The sequence below is a fragment of the Egretta garzetta genome, unplaced genomic scaffold, assembly GCF_000687185.1.
Source record: "Egretta garzetta isolate BGI_Z169 unplaced genomic scaffold, ASM68718v1 scaffold113, whole genome shotgun sequence".
In the NCBI taxonomy this organism is placed as follows: Eukaryota; Metazoa; Chordata; class Aves; order Pelecaniformes; family Ardeidae; genus Egretta; species Egretta garzetta.
In genome coordinates this window covers 770,177-771,400 of record NW_009259115.1, presented here as the reverse complement: position 1 = coordinate 771,400, position 1,224 = coordinate 770,177, and the positions used below count along the sequence as shown (strand labels likewise).

At 52.0% G+C, this 1,224-nt stretch overlaps 1 protein-coding gene across 1 annotated transcript in view; it reads left to right on the top strand.

Annotated features, from left to right (window-relative positions):
• GBX2 (gastrulation brain homeobox 2) overlaps positions 1-579 on the top strand; it is a 4,808-nt gene extending 4,229 nt beyond the window's left edge. Inside the window, exon 3 of the mRNA XM_009635482.1 lies at positions 37-579. Within this exon, the coding sequence (XP_009633777.1) occupies positions 37-579 (543 nt within the window). The remainder of the gene's footprint in view (positions 1-36) is intronic.
• The last annotated feature ends 645 nt before the right edge of the window (positions 580-1,224 follow it).

Sequence of the window (1,224 nt, the reverse complement as noted above, 5' to 3'; positions counted from 1 at the left end):
GGCCGCGAGACGGGGGGTACCAAATAGTAACGAAAGGCCTCTGCTTCGCTTCCAGCCGGGGCTCTCCGGGGCCAGGGGAAGGAGGACCCCAAAGCAGAAGAGGACGCAAAAGGCAAGGAAGAAAGTTTCTCCATGGACAGCGATCTAGACTATAGCTCGGACGACAACATCCCCGGCCAGGCGGCTCACAAGGAAGAGGACTCTAGCAACGCGCTGGAGGAAAACCCCCAAAACCCCCCCAATTCCACCAACACCACATCCACGGGCAAAAACCGGCGGAGGCGAACAGCCTTCACCAGCGAGCAGCTGCTGGAGCTGGAGAAGGAGTTTCACTGCAAAAAGTACCTGTCCCTGACGGAGAGGTCCCAGATTGCTCATGCCCTCAAACTCAGCGAGGTGCAGGTGAAAATCTGGTTCCAGAACAGACGGGCTAAATGGAAACGGGTCAAGGCGGGCAACGCCAACTCCAAGACAGGGGAGCCCTCCCGAAACCCTAAGATCGTGGTACCCATCCCGGTGCACGTCAGCAGGTTTGCGATCAGGAGTCAGCATCAGCAGCTGGAGCAAGCCCGACCCTGATCTCTCCCAATGCTCAGAACCACAAGTTTTTGAGGGAAAAGTTTCTAAATCGGGGTTTGAAAGCAACTGACCCGAAAAAAAAAAAGAGAAGCAAAAAAACCCTAAAGCAAACAACAGCCAACAAGAAAAGAATCCCACGCAAACACACGGCAAATCCCTGCCACGAGCGAACTTCAAAGCGAAACTTTCCTCTTACCAATTCAAGCGAGAGTCTGCGAAGGCAAGAGGCTTGGAAACTGTTTTGGTTCGGAGCAGGAATATCAAACCCTGGAAGAGACACACAGATATTTATTATTACGCTGCCCCCACTTTGTACATACTCGTGCTGTCTTGGCGGCGATGGGGACCACAGATGCGGTATGGTGTCGGCGCCGGATCCAGCAGCGATTTGCCCATGCCCCCCCCCCATCGGCAGAGACATCCCCAGCGAAACCCGCAGCGCGCCTTTAGCCATCTTTTGGGTTTTGTTTCTTATCGGGGGCAAAAGGTAAAAAGACGAGAGAACAAAAACGAAAGAAAACTAAGAGTTTCATTTCATGCCTTTTTTATTGTTTGATTTTATTTCCCATGGCTGAGTGGCAGGCACTGGGGGACGATTTTTTAAATATATTTTTTGCCTGGCTTTCTGTCGATTTGGTTTGCCTA